The sequence below is a fragment of the Macrobrachium rosenbergii genome, chromosome 29, assembly GCF_040412425.1.
Source record: "Macrobrachium rosenbergii isolate ZJJX-2024 chromosome 29, ASM4041242v1, whole genome shotgun sequence".
NCBI lineage: Eukaryota > Metazoa > Arthropoda > Malacostraca > Decapoda > Palaemonidae > Macrobrachium > Macrobrachium rosenbergii.
In genome coordinates this window covers 23,940,132-23,960,585 of record NC_089769.1, presented here as the reverse complement: position 1 = coordinate 23,960,585, position 20,454 = coordinate 23,940,132, and the positions used below count along the sequence as shown (strand labels likewise).

Below are 20,454 nucleotides of genomic sequence, written 5' to 3'. Positions count from 1 at the left end.
TAGCAATAATTAGACGCTTCTCAGAACCAAAAGGAATATTCTGAAACCCTTCGCTAGTCCTCAGCAATTAAAATGTCTTATGAGTCATCTCGGGAAAAGAGAGAAAGAGAAAAAGCCTCCAATGTCTATACCATTTCATAAAAATACATCTCTCTCTCTCTCTCTCTCTCTCTCTCTCTCTCTCTCTCTCTCTCTCTCTCTCTCTCTCACGCAAACCACTATATCGGGAATACATCGAAAACCATTTTTTTTAGAGACGAAGTCAAATACGTCAGTTCTTCTTTCATTCAATTTAGTCTTGGTCCTCACTCCTTACAATGAAGAAAGCACAGCTCACCACACAGCCCTCGCAGTGAGCCACCAATGTACCAAATGCTTATAGCAACACCTAAGTTACCCCGGCTAACACCAGTTTTCTTTAATAATTCCACATTTCTGTACGCAGCCAGGCCATCTTCTTCCAAAAGCGTTAAACTGAATTGAATATAGAATTTAGGCCAGGGCCAAGCACTGGAACCTATGAGGTCATTCAGCGCTGAAACGGAAATTGCCAGCAAAAGGTTTGAAAGGTGTAACAGGAGGAAAACCTCACAGTTGCACTATGAATCAATTGTTAGGAGAGGGTGGAAAGTAAGATGGAAGACAGAGAATATGAAAGGAGACAGTAAAAGGAACGAAAGGGTTTGCAGCTAGGGGCCAAAAGCACGCTGCAAAGAACCTTAGGTAATGCCTAACAAGCAAAATTCCACAAATCATGAAACAAATAGAGAAGTACATTCCAAACGAAAAGCACTGTTCAACGTAGCCGCCAAGAAAGCCCCAGACACAGGGATGGAAACTGACTGCTCACTGACGTGATATTTGATTCTATTGCCTTGATTAACACCAATGTACTTTTCGCGTCTCTCGTTCTCTCTCATTACCTCCCACTGTCTCCTCCCGAGGGAATGTGTATCAACATTACTTACTGGGGAGAGAGAGAGAGAGAGAGAGAGAGAGAGAGAGAGAGAGAGAGAGAGAGAGAGAGAGAGAGAGAGAGAGAGAGAGAGAGAGAGATATGTTAGGGAGTTGCACAGAACGAGTTCACAGAGTTCATTACTTCATCTCATCAAAATGAATAGTGACACTAACCTACCCTGAAATCCTAGGAAAAGAGATGAAACAACTAGCTGGCTAGAAGGCAGTTGGTCAGACGAGGAAAGGTCAATGGGCATTAGAGCAAACTGACATGCATAGTACTCCTTGAATACTTAAGGCAATATACAAGTGCAAATAAGATCCAAATGATATACAATTATACATAACGGAAAGACAATTTTACCGAATTACAGCATACTTCCTGGCCCCCGTCACCCAATCTCTCTCTCTCTCTCTCTCTCTCTCTCTCTCTCTCTCTCTCTCTCTCTCTCTCTGTGTGGAAAGCCAATAGCCAATTCTTATGGAAGATAAAACTTTATCCAGACACCGCCTTGCTCTTAGAGACGAGAACCAACCACCTTTTATACCTTTTCTCAAAAAATCATGAAAAGGAAAGAAAATGAAAAGAGAGAGAGAGAGAGAGAGAGAGAGAGAGAGAGAGAGAGAGAGAGAGAATGTGGAAAGGTTATTGTTGAAGGCAACTTGGTGCACTCGCGCCCGCATGCCCGCGCCCCGCAATCCCCGACGCCACGTCCTTACTTCCCATCCTCCAGCGGGTAGGCAAGTCCCCGCGGGGCCGGAGGAATATTTTACCGAAGTAGTCCGACCATTGTGTTGAAATCTTACCACCTTTTCTATCCTCGCCCGTAATAAAATGCCTCACTGGATTTTTTTCCACAATAGTTTATTGGGGCCTGGAAGCAGGTTTCCAGGTTTTTCCGAGGGCATTTCCAGCCATCTTTCCGCGAGTAACAATGATGCTCAGTGCCGCTCTATGAAGATATGTGAAGTCCCGAAACTCAATTCTGGGCTAGTTCGAGATACTTGAGAAAGCAGTTTCATGTGCAAGTTGTGTGAATCTCCTGTGCATATTATATATGCGTATGCATACTCAAAAAATATTTATCATACGTAAATACATATTCACCGTTCCATACAAATTCATATGGCGGATGCTATATATATATATATATATATATATATATATATATATATATATATATATATATATATATATATATATATATATATATATATATATATATATATATATATATATATACAAACACAGAACCAAGAAAATAAAATTTAACTACAGACAAGAAAAATTTGAGGCAAAAGCAGAAGAGTGAATAACATACTAGTATAGCCACAGTTTTCAACAGCAATGTTCATCTTTAAAAAAAAAAAAAAAAAAAAAAAAAAAGTCGATTGCGGAAACCTGTATCAGACCGCTTCCTGTTACATTTACACCATTAAAAACGGCTGAAGAACAGTGAATCCAACCACAGCGGTGGAGGATGGAATAGTTTTCAATTATGAAAAATACTGCCTCAGGGATAGATTTGCTCCTGAACGGACATACGTAATACTTGAAAGAAAACAGGTAATCTATAACTTACAGAAGGTATATAATAGTTAATAACAACATTAACCAACGCATGAAACAGAGCCATTTTGAATTCCTCGAAGATAACGGGAATGTTGAAAGTATCACAGAATACACATTTCAAGACACTTGACATGGAAACATTTCACGTGCGGCGCTCAGGTCTGGAATGATGATGTAACACATGCCTTGCAACTTGCCCACAGAAAATATTGGTCCCATGTCGAATCATAAGGTTAGAACTCAGAGAGAACGTGAGAAAGACAAGATGTTGAATTCATACAGGTTGGCTGACTGAATGACATGAAAAACTGCCGTTACAACGACAAAGGTCATCATCATCCAGCGATGATGTAAGTTCGAAAGAGGCCTCTCGTACAGAAAGAGCCCTCAGCCATCCCCATCGCCGATGTAGGTGTTTAGTTTAAAACTAACACGATGTGATAAATGCATGTACAAGGAAGCGTCAACGGACCAGTCCTGTTCTTTTGAGGAACAAGATATCAGTGACAAAAGAAATTTAATCGTTATGTGTATAATCTTCCTTTAAATAAGTCCTCTTCCCAATTATTATATTTCTCACGAAGAAAAAACCTAGCATGTGCCTGTGAATTCCTAGGAGTAAACTGTGTAGACGTAAAAACTCAGCAAAACCTGAGATCGATTTATAATGTTAACAAAATAAATAAACGATCAGAAACTGCGACGGAGTTACCATTTCTCAGATCCTTTCGGGATTCTGCTTCGCCTGACTCGCCAGTGGGAAGTATGAAAATAAGGGACGATTGTCAGAGAGCACCGGAAATAGGGAGAACAAACAGGGGATGGGTACTGAATGGTGAAATGCTTTCCACGTTCCATGCTTCCGGCATCCAATAATGTATGGGCAAACTAGGTTCCTGGTTCCAACATTCCTGTGTCCTATAAACCTGCCTATGAGTTTCCCGGAGGCCACAGGGGTGTGGAGGCTGGACTCTCCATTATTGGTGTCGGTCTGTCCTAAGTTATTTGGATAGACTTCATCCTGGGGCGCATCGATTACGAAGCTGTCTACTGATGTCAATGTATTATCAAACAAACAAACAAACAAACAAACGACTGCACAAACAAACGACCGCACAAACAAACACAGACACATTATATATATATATTTGTGTATATTTGTTCGTAAGGCCTCATACACTTACTCGAATTTTACTGCTTTACTCGAATACTGCTCTCCGGTGTGGATGTCTGCGTTTGCAAGAAATTTATCTCTTAGTTTGGTTCGTGGTGGTAGATTTCTGTTTCCTAATAGTAGCAGTTATGACTTGGACCATCGACGGATGGTCTCATGTTTGTCACTTTTTCACAATTTGTATTTTAACAAAGATCTTTCACATTCACAACTGATCCCTGATCCCCCTTTATCTGCCGAAAGCAACCAGATTAGCTGAACAGCAGCACCAATATGCAGTATATGTGCCTCGCTGTCGAACTTCTCAGTTCCAGAGGTCTTTTATTCCTCACACTGTTGGACTGTGGAACAGCCTCTCAGAGGATGTAGTGCAATTGGAACTTCACAAGTTCAAGCGAAGATGCAATGCGTTACTACCCTAATACTGTTCTCCTTTCATTTTAATATATTTTTATCTAATCATTAATTTATTGATTTATTTTTTATTTTAAATAATAGGCTTCTTCCTGAATTTCCCTTTACTTCCTCTTACTTCTTCCTATTGAACACCATATTCTTTGGAATTTTGAATTCCAAGTCAATGGCCACTGTGGACTTGTTCATGTGAATAGGTTTCATCTTCTGAATAATAATAAAAATAATAACAATGATAATAATAATAATCCTGATAAGCATCTATTTTGAGGTATATATTTTATGTTTTCTCTAGATAAATGAACCTATAATAAATCAACAATATACAATAAGATGGTTTACATTAAAAGTGTTACATTTATTTAAAATGGGGACTACTATCGGTACGTGCGCTTAAATAAAATAGGCACAAGTCTCCTACTTAGACAATGGCGACGTGTGTGGAGGTGTAGCCTTTCATTGCCTAAATCATGCAATCAGTACATAAACCACGAAAAAGTGACCATATCGAAGTCAATTTCGCAGTTAGAATGACCGGGTGGAAGCATTTCATCCTACTCAGAATGATAATGAAGTGCCCTTTTCCGAAAAGTCGAAGAAGAAGAAGAAGAAGAAGAAGAAGAAGAAGAAGAAGAAGAAGAAGAAGAAGAAGAAGAAGAAGAAGAAGAAGAAGACAACGCTCCGTACCACCGCTCTATATATTTCCGTGCAGTAATATACGATAATCTTGAAATGGACTCAGGGTGCAAACCTGTCGTGTCTCGAAAGACAATGAGAGACTTCGTCCCACATAAAACGATTCTCGTGTTCCTCCCTATAACCCGATAACGTCTTCGGTACTCTTCTTCCCCGACAGCAATGCCGCGGCTGTTTTCTTCCAGCAACTACGATATTATTAATATCAACTTTCCGCATTACGACAGCTTGCTCTGAGACATGAAAACCTTATACTTTGGGAAATTTTATCAGGTTGATGGCAAAGACTTTGGGACCCGCTTTAGGATTGACTTTATTCACATAATAAACTGTCGTCAAGCACAAAAACCCTAAGAGAAATTTACGCTGTGGACAATACATAAAACATCAGTATGGGCATACATGCCTTTAAAAATATAAAGACCATATATTATACATACATACATACATATATATATATACAGTATATACATATCAATAAATATATATATATATATATATATATAATATATATAATATATATATATATAATATATATATATAAATAAAGATAAAATCACGAAAACGGAAACACTGAAGTGCTGCGGAGCCTTTCGACACTAGTCCTTTACTTAGCAGTAAAGGACTAGTGTCGAAAGGCCTTGCAGCACTCCAGTGTTCCTTTTCACTTCGTGGATAATTGTTTACTTATCTTTATTTATATATTCATCACGTTCCATATTTTCATGATTCAGTTATATATATATATATATATATATATATATATATATATATATATATATATATATATATATATATATATATATATATAATATATAAAGGCAAATGCCAAGACAGGAAAAGAAACAATGTGGCATTTGCCTTTATTTACACATTCATCACGTTCCCCATCTTTGTGATTCAATTATACATACATACATACATACATATACATACATATGTGTGTGTGTATTTTTTATATACATATTATATATATACATATGAAGATTGCGAGAGAGAGAGAGAGAGAGAGAGAGAGAGAGAGAGAGAGAGAGAGAGAGAGAGAGACTACTGTATTAAAGGCTGATGTACCAGAAAATCAAGTAATATGCCGTCCTCATCGAAAAGGATTCTGAAGTCTAACCGCTAACGAATGAAAGCGAAGCCTACACAAAAGAAGACAACAAAATACAAGAAATCGTAAAACTCACCCAAAAAAGATTGTAAACAAATATATAAAATCAAAAGCAGGCAAAGCTCAGAAGCATATAGTGTGTTTTAAATTCTATGGACCGATCAACTTGAAAATTAGAGACAAAAGTGCAGACGTCTCTTCTATAACTGAAACGTGAGCCGTACTCTTAGAAAATTTGAGGCAAAACAGCATTTAAAAGCAGAAAATTATCAAAAGAGTAGAGAGACAAAAACATGAAATTATAAAACATTAAAAACAACCATTCATTGTCATTACCGACTGGACAGGCAACATACCCCCCAAGCAATTATGCATCCAGGCCCACCCGACCGCCAGCAATCCCTAGCCCCTCCAACCTCACTCTACCGGGCTTTGGAGTAAGCCCCCCAGCCCCCACCCCACCTCCTCCATCCCACAATTCCCTCTCCTCCATCACAGCACTGGCAGGCAGCCTTACACAGCGTCATTATAGTGTTATCCGGCACGCCATTGCGCCATTATGGTTTTCTAACACACCTGGGTGTTGGTAGCGCTTTTTAAATCACCACATCAGACCTGGCTTTGGGTATGCCCTGCCTTCTGCGTGGCACGGGGTTCTCTGACGGCCGAACAGACGGAACGCAACCACGCTCTCCAAAATAAATAAAGAAATGAGCAAGTAAAATAAAATACTAATTAAGAATGGGACCAAAGCAACAGCCACACTCCTGATGCACCACAACCCCGGTGGCCGCCGACCGATAGCATCATGATGAAGTGTGAGTCACGAAACACAGCACTAACGTGTCGTACATAACACCTTGGCCGGCAAATTGCCATGAGAAGTCCCGGAACGATCACAGAGATATCATTTGAGGCAGCACATATTCATCCGCCGACGTAGAGACCCATTCCGCTTTGCATAGATAACCTCGTACATAGAGACACAACAGGTCACCCTCACTGCGGGGAAGCGCCAATCGATTACGCTTCCTAAATTCCTTAATTCAATCATGGCTAGAGGTAGCACACTCACTTCTGGCAAAGACATGCAATTGCAGATGATTCATAATAGGTGGAGTTGGGTTATCACCTCGCGAGATATCTATCAAAGTAACACGAAATATCGCGCAAACTGTGTTGTAACCCTTCGGCTTCTTCGACTGTTTCGTTAATTGAAAGGTGGCACACTCTAAAGAAATCTCTGACTGAGCCAATGAGACAATCCCAAAGAGATGAAGCATAGAAGGAACACTCTAGAAGACAAACTTATGGAGTTTGAGATTTAAAATTGTTCCCGAAGGTCTGAGCACTTTCGTTTTTCTTGCCAGTCCTTGGCATCCGGGGTTTAACCAGGCTGTGGTTATGTGCCAAATAAAATAGTTTTATAATACTTCTACACAGACTGCAGGTGCATTACGAGTACCAACAAAAACTATGACGTGCCCTTGACATCCCAATGACTGCAAAGCTAAAATATATAAGGGACAGAAAAATAATTTCGCTTAATACTAACATGAAGTTTGCTGTAAATCTAAAGAAAAACGAATTCGGGCATTTATATCAACTACAAGCTTGACAAAAACATCGACGTTCACTCATCAGAAAGTAACACAAGGATGTTTCCAACTTACTACCATCAACAACAACTAAATCATCTCTTTCCCGCCCTTGATTCTACACCGGTGACCCAACCTGAACCCTCCCGTCACGTCATCTAGCAAAGAGCTGCTCCTCGATGTATGAATTCAGCTGACGAATTGTTTACCCTGTGTAATTAAGTGGCACATTTAAATCTTAACCGTAGGAGATCTTTCTACTGTTCGCGGATTCGAATCTCAGGTAGGAAGGGAGCGCCCTTTTCCTCATCTTCCATTCTGGATTCAAGGCTTAGTGAAATCGTAATCAAGATGTTTGAGGGAATCGCGAAGTGCAGGGGTTCTTGCGGCTATCAAAAATGCATGGTTATGATGAATGTGACAAGGAGGGTATACAAATATTAATTTACATTGAAAAACTGCAGTGTATTCACGTAAAAATTAGCCTGCTAATCCACATGCTCGTGTTAAATAGACTAGTGTTATTCGCATCAAAACATGAGTACTAATTCGCGCCATCTAACTTGCTTGCAATATTTCCACAAAAACATTGCGTGATAATACCCATATTCATATCTAATAACAAGCGCATATTCCCATATTCATAAATCCACGTCAAATAAGATATAATCAACAGAATATGATCACTCAGGAATGTGATATCGTGAATGTAAGCTGATGTATATATCCTAATCATGCCTCAACAGCAATAATTGTCAATATCTTAAAAAGGGTGTACAGATTCATGTTAATGAGAAATTTTCAAAGAAACGTATAAACAGGTCATTTTTCCCGAAATAAAAAAGCTAATACCCATTAAATGAATTCAAATAAAAGTGTAAATAAAAGAAAGACTGACCAAACAAAATCATGGAAAAAGTAAATATGTATATATATATATATATATATATATATATATATATATATATATATATATATATATATATATATATATATTATAAACAAAAGAGACTGGCCTACGGATTCACACATCCAAATAAAAGCGTAAAAATGACTAACTAGAATATGAAGAAAGACCCAAAAGAAGAAGATTCCGGCAGGAAATAAATCAGAGCACAAGGGGAAGAACAAAGGGCATCGAGGAGCATAATTCAATTTATCACTGCCAGCCACGAAACACCGGACGAAACACCAATCATAGCGATGGGAACAAATGGCCGCGTGATTACCATCGCCTCCAGAGAGGGATACAACATCTTCCAGCCCCGGAAGAGGAGCGGGACAACAAATAACCAAAAAACACAAGGGGGCCAAAGACAACAAATGATTCCACCGGCGTTTCCTTCAGTCGCCCCAGTGGTCGGTCCCCATTCCAATACTCCTTCCCATTCCCACCCGTTCCTATCTAATGCACCACCGCGCATTCCCATTCCCTCCATGGTTCACCCATTTCCGTATTGGCTCCTGGTAGAGTGCAAGGGGGATGGATACAACCCCCACCCCCACCCCACCCACCCTTCCGCTGTAACAATACGTATGAATTTACGACGGAAAAAACCAAAGAACCAGCGATAAACAGTATTATTTATTCCCTTGGAAATACAGAAGAACGACCGGCGATGTGTTATGAGCATAATTGTTCGGGCGCCGTTCATGGGCGAAATGATCACTGTAAATGAGCATTTATGCGGCGTTCAGCTTAGACACACACGTTACACCTACGATTTGCACGCAACGCGACAAACCGGAACTCACGATTTATTCATTACATAAATATGCATACGGTTTACAAATGAAGGTGAGCTTGTACATGCTCATCTGAGAAAGAGAGATATGTGTACACTAAATTCCTGTAGTTAAATACACGTTACCGACGTCGTTTACTCTAAAACCACGAGATGTCAACGACTGCACATATGCAGGTACGCATTATTTAATGTTTTTAATACATGCAGGGCACGAAAGCACCTATATTTAATGCCTTATGAAAAGTCGGAATCTACGCACAACGTAAAGACCGCAAATCTACACACTGCGGGTAAGCAAGAAATGAACAGAGGCCAGCGATCACGTGTACAACTATCATCCACCTTCAATACGAGACTCCTGCTCGTGCAGCCACCGAAGGCGATAACACCACTGGTCAATTGTACTGTAAACGAGCACCCATACGCCTTAACTATCACTCACATATAAGCGCGCGTGCGCTAAGCCCATTAAAAAGAGAGGAATTACACGGAATACAGCAGAAAGGTGAGCTCACAAACGAAATGTGTAATATACTGCAGCTTGCCGGCAAGCAGTTTATATCCTTTCCCTACTTTCTAAAACCAACAAGTGTTTTCAAAAAGCAGATTGGTCCATTGCAAGACAAGTAAACATGAAGTAGAAAGTCTACCCAATAAAGAGCCATGTAAATAACCATTTAATTCTAACTATGTATTGCTGCCAAATTAAGACAGATCCTTAGAGCGGGCGCAGAGAAGCTATAGATCCCCAGCAATGATGGGTCTCTAGCTTCTCTGCGTCCCGTTCTAGGGATCCGTCTTAATTTGGCGTTAAGAAACTAACTGGGTGATGAGTTGGTTGAGGAGAATGAAAAGAAAAGGATGGCGAATTTGCAAAGTGACAGAAGAGAGAGAGAGAGAGAGAGAGAGAGAGAGAGAGAGAGAGAGAGAGAGAGAGGGTTACAAGGCGAAGCCTTAATTGTATTACCTACGTCTCTAAACTGGTCAACTACAAGGCTACCTGTGTCACCCAAGACAACTGCTGCGAAGGCCGTATCAGTAACTTAAGGCTACTATAAAGAATACCTTTGCTGAGCTAAAACTGCCTACGAATTGCATGTAACAAAATGCAAACCCATAAATTAATATACTCGAATGCATTCCTGCACACACTTTTGTTAAACGAGGACAATTTCAGTGCTATGATCTAAGCCGTTTATATTATGTCCGTACACACACACACACACACACACACACACACACACACACACACACACACACCAAGCAAGTCGCAGGTTCAGACAGAAGCCACTGGCTCGGGAGCAGCAGGTAGCTAGCTATCACTCACAAAAGACCCTGCACCAATCAATAAAGCTATAGTAGGCGAAGTTCCCGGAACTATTGCCAATCGTCGGGAAACACATTCACGACGTCATACTAGAAGCTCACTAGAGAGGTAAGTGCCGTGAAGCCAATATGAATTATCTCAAGGACGTCGGTGGAAGGCTCCGCTGCCTGTCTATGGTCGTTATTAACACACCGGTGGTTGAGGGAAGATGGAAGCTGAGGAGGCACTTTCGTCTTTCTTCTCATTTCCTTCTTCATTACCCTCCTAGTGCTTCTGGTATTATATTCTAATTTCACTCTGTACTCAGATTTATGCTGATAATCGAGGAGAGCCATGAATTCTCGGTAGTGATGCGTTAGCCAACTTTCTAATCTATGCACGCACACACATGCACTCACATAAACGGAGTCACACACAACAGACACGTCCAAGTTCAGCCCCGATAGGAAGGGGGGAGTTGAGAAGGGGTGAAAAATAAAATGTCAAAAATGACAGATACTAGTGCGTAATCCTTGGTTTTCGAAGTCACTGAGTTGAATAGTGACACTCCCGATGCCCTTTATGTCCAAGTTCAGCCCTGATAGGAAGGGGGGCCGGTGTGAGAAGGGGTGAAATATAAAATGTCAAAATTGCTGGACAATGCAAATGAAGCAACTGTCTCAACAGGAAAGAGAGAGAGAGAGAGAGAGAGAGAGAGAGAGAGAGAGAGAGAGAGAGAGAGAGAGAGTGCGTGTTAGGGAGGAGAAAGAGGGAAAGAGTGCGAGAGAGAGAGAGAGTAGAGTGGGTGTTTGGGAGGAGAAACCAACACCCACTCTACTCTCTCTCTCTCCCTCTCTCTCTTACTGGGAGGGAGAGGAAGGGAGAGGAAGTGAGAGAGAGAGAGAGGAGAGTGGGTGTTAGGGAGAAGAAAGAGGGAAAGAGTGAGACTCTACTCTCTCTCTCTCACTCTGAGAGGGGGGAAGGGGAAGTGAGAGAGAGAGCAGAGTGGGTGTTAGGGAGGAGAAAGAGGGAAAGAGTGAGAGAGAGAGAGACAGTAGAGTGGGTGTTGGGGAGGAGAAACCAACACCCACTCTACTCTCTCTCTCTCTCTCTCTCTCTCTCTCTCTCTCTCCTCCCTAACATCCACTCTAATCTCTCTCTCACTTCCTCTCCCTCTCACTTTCTCCCTTTCCTGTTTTTACATTGCCCAGCAATTTTGACATTTTATATTTCACCCCTTCTCACACCGGCCCCCTTCCTATCGGGGCTGAACTTGGACTTAAACGGCATCGGGAGTGTTACTATTCATCTCAGTGACCTCGAAAACTACGGATTAGACACTAGTATCTGTCGTTTTCGGTTATTTTTACACGTCACCCCTTCCCACACCAACCCCCTCTTTGGTGCTAGTGATGTCTTACCCCCACAGTATTCTTTTCCAGATAGTAAAGTAATATGCACACCTCAAATACAGTACCTTGTGCAGATCGTATTACAAGGTTTATCCAAAGACCGTTTAAATTATAATATTTTTAAGAAAATAGATATGCATAAATATGTGTGTATATATATATATATATATATATATATATATATATATATATATATATATATATATATATATATATATATATATATAAATGTATATATATATACACATATATATATTATAACATGCATTATGTATATACATATACAGTATTTAATATATATATATATATATATATATATATATATATATATATATATATATATATATATATATATAATATATATATATATATATATATATATATATATATATATATATATATATATATATATATATATATATATATATATATATATATATATATATATATATATATATATATATATATATAATTTACATTTACATTCTCCCACTAACTCGAGAGATTACACCTACATAAAATCACTTGCTCCGTTGAAAAATTGGCAGTTCAGCTTTACTCCTTGTATTAAATTTTACATGCCCTAATACAGATGAAGGAAACGCGAATGAGGAACTCGCAAGAAGCAGGCAGCTACTCCACGAATAGCAAAATATATAACGATATCATTCATTATTGCCCTAGCATAACTAGCACATCAGAATCTTCACAAACACGAAAAAACAAAGAAACAGAGAGGATGCAAGTGTTGTTAAGTCCTAGTCTACATGACAGAAGAAAAGTTCGTTCATCTCCATGCGCCATCTCTCACCATTAATTGGGACTGTTTCAGCCTCCAATTCAATCTAGAACACCAATTTACATGTCAGCAGGGCAACAGCAGTCATTATTTACGAGGAGTCGCGGGGAGAGTAAGCACTGGTGTGATGTTTCGCGATTCCCCCCACTCAGCTTCGATGCTTAGTTTGTGACATCGTAAATAACAGCAAAGCCTCACGCACTCCATTTGTTTCCCGGACCATGACTCCCTCTCTGAATAAATGCGTGCAAGCAAGCAAGCGCAAGCGTTCATCTAGCATTCTCAAAGTTTCTTACTCTAAGTTCTAAAGCGCTCGCTCGTTCGCTCTCTCTCTCCGCAATTCAAATTCTAACATCCTAGCTCTCTAAGATTTTAATGACTTCTTATCTCAAATCTCTATCTGTCCTCCGGTTCTAAGGCCTCTCTATCTATTAGATCTTTTATACTTTTTGTCTCAATTGTCGCTTCTCTGTATTCTGAATTCTAATATCTATCGCTCTCTATTCCATATTTATCATGCTTTGTATCATCTACTCTCTCTGAGAGAGCGAGAGAGAGAGAGAGAGCTAGAGAGAGAGAATTTCCACCTGAACCCTTGGTAAGGTTCTCGTTCTCCTCCTCGCCCCCGCCCAACCCCCTCGCCTCTTCAGCTTGAGATACTTCATCACGCCGTCGGCAGCAGCTTAAGCCACCACTCGACAATGAATGCCTTGCCAACTCCTTTAATATTAAATTATATTATGAGATTCTCTATCTTCGCTCCTCCCCCTTCCCCTCCTTATGACTCCCGACGCATTTCGCAACGCCAAACTTTGGGGCAAGAATAAATTGCCGGACCACAACGCATACAAAGATTTATACGCGCCAGTCTTAAGGCCATATTCGCGAGAGTTCAAAATACTAAATATCGCCTTGACCAGCTGCACTGACTGAGGCCTCGAGTGGTGGAATGTGGGCATTCGAGTTCATCTGCCTCTTCTTTCATGGTTATCCGAGACCCTTCATAATGCGGTGCATTATGAATTTTCCTCCACCCGAAGTGAATGTGTATTAACCCCCTCATGTGACTAATGGGTTCTGCTACACAAGGATTAAAATGTACTGAGAACACCCCTCCCCGTCGTCCCCTCCCCGCGCTCTGCGTCCCCCGCATATACAATATTTCTCTGGAAACAGTGAAAGCGAGAGGCAGAGGAACTGGAAGGGACAAACTTCCCTTGTGATGGAGCCTGCAGGGTACTTCCTTGCTTCCGTTCCAGCGTCCTTTCCTGGAAAAAGCGCTGTTATTTACTACAGGCAACTTGAAGCACAGTGCACAAGTGCATAAATTACAGCGAGGGTGTTGGTGCGTGCTAGCATTTATTTTCATTTTGTGTTTTTATATCTATTTATATATCTATCCATCTATATACACACATAAACACACACCTATATATACTATATATATACACATACATATATAAATGTGTATATATATAGTGTTGTTCCAGATTCAGAAATATTACAGGAAAAGTCTACAAAAGATAAATATCTTAAAGTGAGCTTTCGCTAGCCAGTACTAACTTTCAAAAAGCTAGCAATGGCTAGCAAAATCTCCTTTCTTTATGTGTATTTTTGAAGTTATTATATTATATTCTTGATTTTCCACACACACATATATATATATATATATATATATATATATATATATATATATATATATATATATATATATATATATATATATATATATATATATATATATATATATATATATATATATATATATATATATAATGTATGGTTCTTGGTGGATATAATAGGATAATTAATATCATATATAAAAATACGAAACGCATCTGACTAATAACTTAATATCAAAATACAAACGATACTGATGCAAACTCAGTACACAGATACTGATGCAAATCAGTACCGAGAATCACTTTCAGAGGCAATTTCAATATTTCATAACCGAATTGCTAAGTGAACCAAAGCTCAGAAATCACGCATAAACTCCAAGCAGAATCCAAAGACAAAAAAAAAAAAAAACATGAAAAAATAACAACACTCTGCGGGAAGTTTAAAGCGATGCCAAAGGCAGTCATGTTTATAGTCCAGGGCACAGGAAATGTTCCAAAACAAGCCCGAGTCTGTGGCACACGTGATCCTACTCTCGTTAAATCTCAGCAGCACTGGACAACTAAATCACACAAAGGGAACTATATTTCAATTCACTTTCAAACAAAGGTTCATAAAAACAAAAAACAAAAAACAAAAAACAAAAAACACCAGCTAACTCTGGTTACAGGGCCATTGCTCTGGGACAAATGGAGAGGAAAGAGATATTCTGCGAGAATAAACAATACAGTAAATCCACCAGATCACAGCGCTGATGCAGGACTGTATTATATTGGGTAAAAGCTCTATTCATCACGAGTCGGATTCTACAACTTAAATGGTATGGGAGTTTGTAATACATGGCCACTTTGCTAAAAGATTAAATCATAGTAAACTAACAGATGTTACATAAAAGTTGGCTGGACAGGAGAAAGCATTCCGGTCTGGTCAAACACACGTTGCACATACCGACTTCCTAAGCGTGTTCATAATAAAAAAAAATCGTTTTTATAATCAGATTTTTAAGCTATATGATTATCCGTACGTATAATCTTGGTTGCACACATCTGAAGTAGGAGTATAAATTACAATAGAGGCATATGTATAGTCGTTCGCCAATGAGAGAGAAGAAAGTTTCTTTCAGATTCCTCCTCACCTTGCTACACCTTCCGAAGTGAGGCTCTCTCTCTCTCTTCTATGCCTTCTCCATATCAAAAACACCTACTTTACAATCCTCTGTTTATTAATGAATGTCCTTTTCTGCCTACCTGATCTTTTAGCGGCATGGACCTTTGACGGCAAAACTCCATTTTCAGGGCAAGCATTTCTCCCTGTCTACAACACCTCGGCATATCTAATCCTTTAATTCGATATATACTTAGCGAATAATTCAAATAAACACGGTTAATTCTCAACCGTCACGGTATGGCTCTCAGCTCCGTAACTCGTCCATATTAACAAAAGGCTTTGTTCTCTTGCCCAGTTGACGACTGTATAATTAGTATGTCAGCCATAAAAAAAATCTTAAAATAACCTTATCAAACTATTTAATATCTCGCCAACATGAGATTCAAATTTGTCGTTAAACTTGTAAATAATTTAATTACCCGAGCGCACGCGCAAGCTTACACACATACATACTGTAGACATACACACACACAGATTACACTCGACAATAAAAGAAGTTTTTAATGGGAAAACATAAGCTGCAAACAACTTGGTTATCTCAGATCATCTCAGGATCTTTTAACAGTATAAGAATGCTGTAGGACCACAAGGCCCTCGATGAGTTTAATCCTTATGGCGCGTTTCCTGAAGGACGAATATTGCATGGAACATAAACGTTGCATCTTGTGATACAAATGCAATACAAGTGCGAAATGTTCTGAAGACGTGGGTGATCCAGCGTCATTAATGAGGCATTAAGAGACTATCAAAGGCATAAAAGAATGGAATATTGGACGGGAGAAATAAAAGGGAAAGAGGAAGGAAAAACTTATGTGTCAATGTCGCACATTAAAAGTTCCCACAACATCGACAGCAGGTAAAGAAAAAATTAGGTCGGTTTCTAGGCTCTAGGAGGAAAGAGATCTAAAATAAAACTGATATTTTCCGAACATTGAAATCGAAATCTAATGCTTAGTAAGCTGACTGATGAAATAAATGTTGTGTAAAATAGACTCAAACAGCAAGGAAAAAATTAGAACCTCGATCGTGCCGTATTGAAGGCTTCGTCTTTATTTTCGCCATGCTCTTTGGTTAAGATTTCCTTCAGATATGGCAACGCGCATCTTTTCGACAAAAAATTACAAAGCATCAAAACAAAAGCAAGGCCAATCGTAAACCATTTAAAAGGAAACCATTTACTATCTTGTAAAATTTATATCTTTCGTGTTTACCGTTTGCCGTTCACGCGCAGCTACGGACGGAGTAGCGCCTTCCAGTATATCGGCAAGTTTAAGGGTGAGGGTGCTAGCTCCACGCCCTTTTTCTTGACCCAGATAGATGTTGGTACGCATTTAGAACTAGGTGGATTGATGGCCCTTCAAACGTGTACCACGATCAGCCATGGTACCATGCTGACTGGGATTGAACTGAGTATATACTGTACCGATATAAATATATTACCATATATATATATATATGACTATATTATAACTATATATAGAATATATATTAATATATATATATATATATATATATATATATATATATATATATATATATATATATATATATATATATATATATATATATATATATATATATATATATATATATATATATATATATATATATATATATATATATATATATATATATATATATATATATATATATATATATATATATATATACATATATATATTATATATATATATATATAATTACTGTACATAAGATCACTGAAAAACAACCCAAACACTTGACTCAAAGTGCTATCACGTCACTTACCTTGGCATTAATCGTATTTTCAAAGAAGACCGGATGGTGGTCATTATCGTCAGTGACTGTCAGCAGCACCCGGGCGAAGTCAGCGTTTTCTCGACGTCCTCTGTCACGACAGCTGACTGTCAGAACATGAGAGCTGCACACCTCCCTTGGGAAGATAATTATTTTGTACGTTTGGTAAAAACGCCTTAGCGAGCAATTATTTGCTTTTTACTTAGATAGCTATGGGGAAACTTTTACCTCGATGAAACCTGACATAATAATAATAATAATAATAATAATAATAATAATAATAATAATAATAATAATAATAATAATAATAATAGAAGAAGAAGAAGAAGAAGAAGAAGAAGAAGAAGAAGAAGAAGAAGAAGAAGAAGAAGAAGATGATGATGAATTTGAAAATCTGAACAAAATCTTATGAAGAATATTGGGTCTCCACAGAAGCTGTGAAGTACAAACAAAATAAAATAGGCTACAATAAAATAAAACTCATTAAAATCTCTAATGCCGCATAAAAGCACTTAGGCCTATACTTACCTAACACACTGCATACCTGCCCAAGCTCTGCCTAAAAACTAAATATAATCATACTCAGCCTCCTATTAGGAAGTAAAAAAGCACGTATGCCTATACTTACCTAACAAACTGCATACCTGCCCAAGCTCTACCTAAGCTTTACCTAAATATAATCATACTCGGCTCTCCTACTAGGAAGGAGTAGTAGATAAAAGCACTTAGGCCTATACTTACCTAACAAACTGCATACCTGCCCAAGCTCTACCTAAGCTTTTACCTAAATATGATCATACTGACCTAATGATAAAAGCACTTAATAACTAACAAACTGCATACCTGCCCAAGCTCTACCCTAAGCTTTTACCTAAATATGATCATATACTGAGCTCTACCAGGAAGGAGTAGTAGATAAAAGCACTTAGGCCTATACTTACCTAACAAACTGCATACCTGCCCAAGCTCTACCTAAGCTTTACCTAAATATAACCATACTCAGCTCTCCTACTAGGAAGGAGTAGTAGATAAAAGCACTTAGGCCTATACTTACCTAACAAACTGCATACCTGCCCAACCTCTACTCAGCTTTTACCTAAATATAATCATACTCAGCTCTCCTACTAGGAAGGAGTAGTAGATAAAAGCACTTAGGCCTATACTTGCTTAACAAACTGCATACCTGCCCAAGCTCTACCTAAGCTTTTACCTAAATATGATCATACTGAGCTCTACCAGGAAGGAGTAGTAGATAAAAGCACTTAGGCCTATACTTACATAACAAACTGCATACCTGCCCAAGCTCTATGACCTAAATATAACATACTCAGCTCTCCTACTAGGAAGGAGTAGTAGATAAAACTTAGGCCTACACTTGCTAACAAACTGCATACCTGCCCAAGCTCTACCTAAGCTTTTACCTAAATATAATCATACTGAGCTCTACTAGGAAGGAGTAGTAGATAAAAGCCTTAGGCCCTTGCTAACAAACTGCATCCCTGCCCAAGCTCTATCTAAGCTTTACCTAAATATAATCATACTAAAGGAAGGAGTATAGATCACTTACCTCAGCATACCTGCCCAACCTCTACTCAGCTTTTACTAAATATAATCATAGCCTCCCACTAGGAAGGAGTAGTAGATAAAAGCACTTAGATAACAAACTGCATACCTGCCCAAGCTCTACCTAAGCTTTTACCTAAATATGATCATACTGAGCCTAGGAAGGAGTAGTATAAAAGCACTTAGGCCTAACAAAAACTGCCCAAGCCTGCCCATACTCAGCCTCCTACTAGGAAGGAGTAGTAGATAAAAGCACTTTACTTACCTAACAAACTGCATACCTGCCCAACCTCTACTACCTAAATATAATCATACTCAGCTCTCCTACTAGGAAGGAGTAGTAGATAAAAGCACTTAGGCCTATACTTGCCTAACAAACTGCAGTCCAAGCCCTATCTACCTTATAATCATACTCGGCCTACTAGGAAGGAGTAGTAGATAAAAGCACTTAGACCTAAACAAACTGCATACCTGCCCAAGCTCTACTAAGCTTTACCTAAATATAATCATACTCAGCCTCCTACTAGCAGGAGTAGTAGATAAAAGCACTTACTTGTTAACAAACTGCAACCTGCCCAAGCCCTATATAATAACAAACTAAGCCCTACCTAACCTTTCCTAAATATGATCATACTCAGCCCTCTTACTAGGAAGGAGTAGTAGATAAAAGCACTTAGGCCTATGCTTACCTAACAAATTGTAAGAACAGGAAGGAGTTGTAGATAAAAGCACCTAGGCCTATACTTGCCCTAACAAACTGCATCCCTGCCCAAGGAGGAAGGAGTAGTAGCCAAACGAAGAACAGGAGGAGGAGAGGACTGTGACCATTCAGGACTTACCTATCGAGGGGCATGGCCACGATGATATCCCCGGTGGAGGAATCGATGGTAAACAGGCCCTGGGACGCCAGCGAGTCGGAATGGTGGAGGGAGAAGTAGACTGAGGACGAAGGGGTAGATGGAGAGTGGTCCTTATCTCTGCAATGGAGTGCCAGCACCGTGGCCCCAGGTTTTGTGCTCTCGCTCACGCTTCCTTCGTACACTCGGTCGCTGAAGACGGGACGGTGGTCGTTGGCGTCCATTACCTCCACCATGAGCTGGGAAATGATTGGACGGAGTGGTTCATTAACTATAAACACTTCCTCTGCATATTTTTTTTTCTTGCACATTACTTTCAATAACGAATTAAGAATGTTCCCCTTATACGGAAAACTTCATCGCATTTTGCTTTTAATAACGTGTGTATGTATGCAACATATATACATACATACATATACACATACATAAAATCACTTTTGACTCCAATTTTGACCACAAGCAAAATAAGCAGAAAGAGTGCAAGAAAGGACACGTGGAAGATACGCAGTTCGAATTCCGAGCCCGAGGTAGAGAAACAAGAAATGTGGAGGATACTCAGCATAATCCCGAAGAAGAGACACAAAAAAAATGTGTAGAGCCTCATCCCGAGGACTTATAAAAGTAAAGAAATATGTAGGATACATAGCAAATGAACGAGGACTTGACACAAGAGAAATAAT

The 20,454-nt window shown here is 39.1% G+C and overlaps 1 protein-coding gene across 1 annotated transcript in view; it reads right to left on the bottom strand.

The window, feature by feature from the left end:
- Nucleotides 1–20,454, bottom strand: part of LOC136854674 (fat-like cadherin-related tumor suppressor homolog) — a 723,114-nt gene that overhangs the window by 218,917 nt on the left and 483,743 nt on the right. Inside the window, 2 exon segments of the mRNA XM_067131274.1 lie at nucleotides 17,346–17,490; nucleotides 19,757–20,013. Of these exon segments, the coding sequence (XP_066987375.1) occupies nucleotides 17,346–17,490; nucleotides 19,757–20,013 (402 nt within the window).